The following is a 2,986-nucleotide window of genomic DNA, read 5'->3' on the forward strand; positions in this document are numbered from 1 at the left end:
CTTTTAGAAAGGCACTTGTGCACTTGTTAAGAGTATAATTATAGAATTCAATATTAAAATAATATTGAAAATTGTGTATCTAATTGTTAAAAAGTTCAAATTTTGTTATTTTCAGTACAATTTTTTTATTTTATTATTTCTTAACAAATGTACTAAGAAAGAAACTGGTCATATGATTTTGTGAGATTTATATATTTAACTGTTAATTATGTTTCCATATGTCAGACCACGTCACTGTTGATGTCCCTAGAAGCAAGAAGAAACTGTTGATGCGGATCATAATTGGCCTGAGTATTGTTGGATTTTTCACATTTGGCTGCATAATAATATTTATAAGGAGAGGTAAATTTTGTATTATTTTAGATACCCTAATAATATAAGAGAGTATGCAAGCATCCAATTAGTAGTGTGCATGATAATTTTTGGAGTAAATAATCGATTTTTTTTTTTGAAAATTCTAGTACATACTCCTCCAAAAATAGGAACACTTGTTTGTCATAATAGCTAATACTATGATTTTTTTTAATTGTCATTTTAAGGTTATTTATATACACCAATTAAATTAACATAAAATTATTTGTCTTTTAGTTATAATGGTCTTAACTATTTATTATCTTATTTTACATTTTTTTTCTCTGCAATAAATACTTAAGAATACTTGTCAAACCAATAATAAATATTACTTTGATCTTTAAAAACGACAAATAAAAAAAATAAAAAAATAAAAACTTAAAAAGAAACAGATAGAGTACTTAATGCTGTAATGTTACACATTTCAGTGACATTATTTCAACGGGGGCAAGTATATTCTAAATTGAGAAAGGAAGACGTGGATTTGCCAATGTTTGAATTTTCCGCCCTTGTTAAAGCCACTAATAACTTTTCTAGCGTAAATAAACTTGGGGAAGGTGGATTTGGACCGGTGTATAAGGTAATATAGACATATATACTCAATGAAGATATATTTACTTTATTATTCTAAATTATATGGTTTCCAGGGCACATTAATAGATGGGAAGGAGGTAGCCATAAAACGTCACTCAAAGATATCAGATCAAGGATTGGAGGAGTTTAAAAATGAAGTTGTGTTGATTGCAAAACTTCAACACCGTAATCTTGTGAAGCTTCTTGGTTGCTGCATTCATAGAGAGGAATTGTTGTTGATATACGAATACTTGCCCAACAAGAGCTTAGACTACTTCATCTTTGGTTTGTCTTTTTACATTTAACTTTACACTAAACATTTTAATATACTTTCCACAAAAATCTGTTGATATATAGAGGAAATGATATGCTAAACGTATTAGTGAAATTAACTAGATGAATCTAGAAGCAAGCTCTTGGCTTGGCCTCACCGTTCCCACATTATTGTCGGCATTGCTAGAGGACTTCTATATCTTCATCAAGACTCTAGACTTAGAATTATCCATAGAGACTTGAAAACCAGCAATATCCTATTAGATGCTCATATGAATTCAAAAATCTCGGACTTTGGCTTGGCTCGGACATTTGGGAGCGATCAAGTTGAAGCCAAAACGAAAAAAATGATTGGAACGTAGTAAGTTTGCCTTCTTTTTGTGTGCAGTGATTAGTTAGTGCACAATATTGTTTTTTTTTATTTCTTATTATTCTTCACACAAAAATTTCAGTGGTTACATGCCGCCAGAGTATGCTGTACATGGTCGTTATTCCATGAAATCAGATGTGTTTAGTTTTGGCGTAATAATACTAGAGATAATCAGTGGAAATAAGATTAAGGGGTTTTATGACTCGGAGCACTCTCTCAATCTTCTTGGACATGTAAGTACAATTCCTATGATGATACCAATTTCAATTGTGTCATATAAAGATAGATTCAAAGTTTGTGACCGCTACAAATTTCATGACTTTAGGCATGGAAACTCTGGAATGACAACATGCCACTTGAATTGCTAGATACACATTTATTTGAGATGTGTGTTTCTTCTGAAGTCATACGATGTATACATGTTGGGTTATTGTGCGTACAACAAAATCCTGGAGATAGGCCTGACATGTCCTCTGTCATTCTTATGTTGAATGGTGAGAAACTATTGCCTCAACCGAAGGCTCCTGGATTTTATACTCAAAGTAGTTCACCTGAAACCATGTCCCCCTCTTCAAATCAGATGTCACTTACAGATTTTGAGGCCAGGTAGAATATGAAGAATCAAACCATTAAAATGTATATATTAATATAGTATTGAATACTTAATGTTGAGACATAACATGTGAATATCTTTTACTTTTTTGTATTGATTTATAACTTACTTTTTTTTTCACAAGATCTATAACTTACTTGAACTAGTTTTACGTTGAAGGTCAAATGTGTATCTTATTTCCTCAGCGTGATGTCATTTTCTGTTGTTTGCTATTTCTTTTGCAGGGGTCATTAATTGAATGAATAATCTTCATATAAGTGCAAATGTTGCTTCTTATCTAGGGGTGGCCCTAGGATAAGGCAGCTATAACAGTATCTTATCTTCATGAAAAACAAAATTTTTATTTAATTTAAAAAACATTTACTTAATAAGACCTCGTATTCTAATTTTTTTTTTTAATTTTAAATTAGAATTAATAATTGTCTATATTTTTTTAATTTTAAATTATAACTAATAATTGTCTATAAATACCTATTGTAAGAGAGACATTCAATCAAATTTATAATTTTTCTTGAAATTTATCCCATTACAATTTCTGATTTATGTTTTAGTAATTCACAAAAAAACTTAACACAATACTTAACACTTTCTAGAAAAGTTAAGAAACAAAACAACACATATTCAAGGGACATAATTTCTTTTTTTGGCGTAATCGTTTGAAAATAAAATAAAATCATCAGTTGAAAGTTATTAGCCGATTCATTGACTTATTTTCAATTTTTTATCAATCATTTATTAAGATTTTTAAGGAATTTTTTTCTCTATCAAACTCTCAAACTTATTTTTATAAAAAATTCTTACCAGGA

General features: G+C 29.6%; 1 protein-coding gene across 2 annotated transcripts in view; it reads left to right on the top strand.

Moving 5' to 3' along the window:
- LOC101500278 (G-type lectin S-receptor-like serine/threonine-protein kinase At4g27290) overlaps positions 1–2,364 on the top strand; it is a 5,155-nt gene extending 2,791 nt beyond the window's left edge. For both annotated transcript variants that reach the window (XM_004509923.4, XM_004509924.4), the window contains exons 3-8: positions 226–342; positions 780–931; positions 999–1,209; positions 1,321–1,558; positions 1,650–1,800; positions 1,893–2,364. In XM_004509923.4, the coding sequence (XP_004509980.1) occupies positions 226–342; positions 780–931; positions 999–1,209; positions 1,321–1,558; positions 1,650–1,800; positions 1,893–2,177 (1,154 nt within the window). In that variant the 3' untranslated portion in view covers positions 2,178–2,364. The remainder of the gene's footprint in view (positions 1–225; positions 343–779; positions 932–998; positions 1,210–1,320; positions 1,559–1,649; positions 1,801–1,892) is intronic.
- Positions 2,365–2,986: the final 622 nt, after the last annotated feature.

This window comes from Cicer arietinum, chromosome 7 (assembly GCF_000331145.2).
Source record: "Cicer arietinum cultivar CDC Frontier isolate Library 1 chromosome 7, Cicar.CDCFrontier_v2.0, whole genome shotgun sequence".
NCBI classification, from domain to species: Eukaryota; Viridiplantae; Streptophyta; class Magnoliopsida; order Fabales; family Fabaceae; genus Cicer; species Cicer arietinum.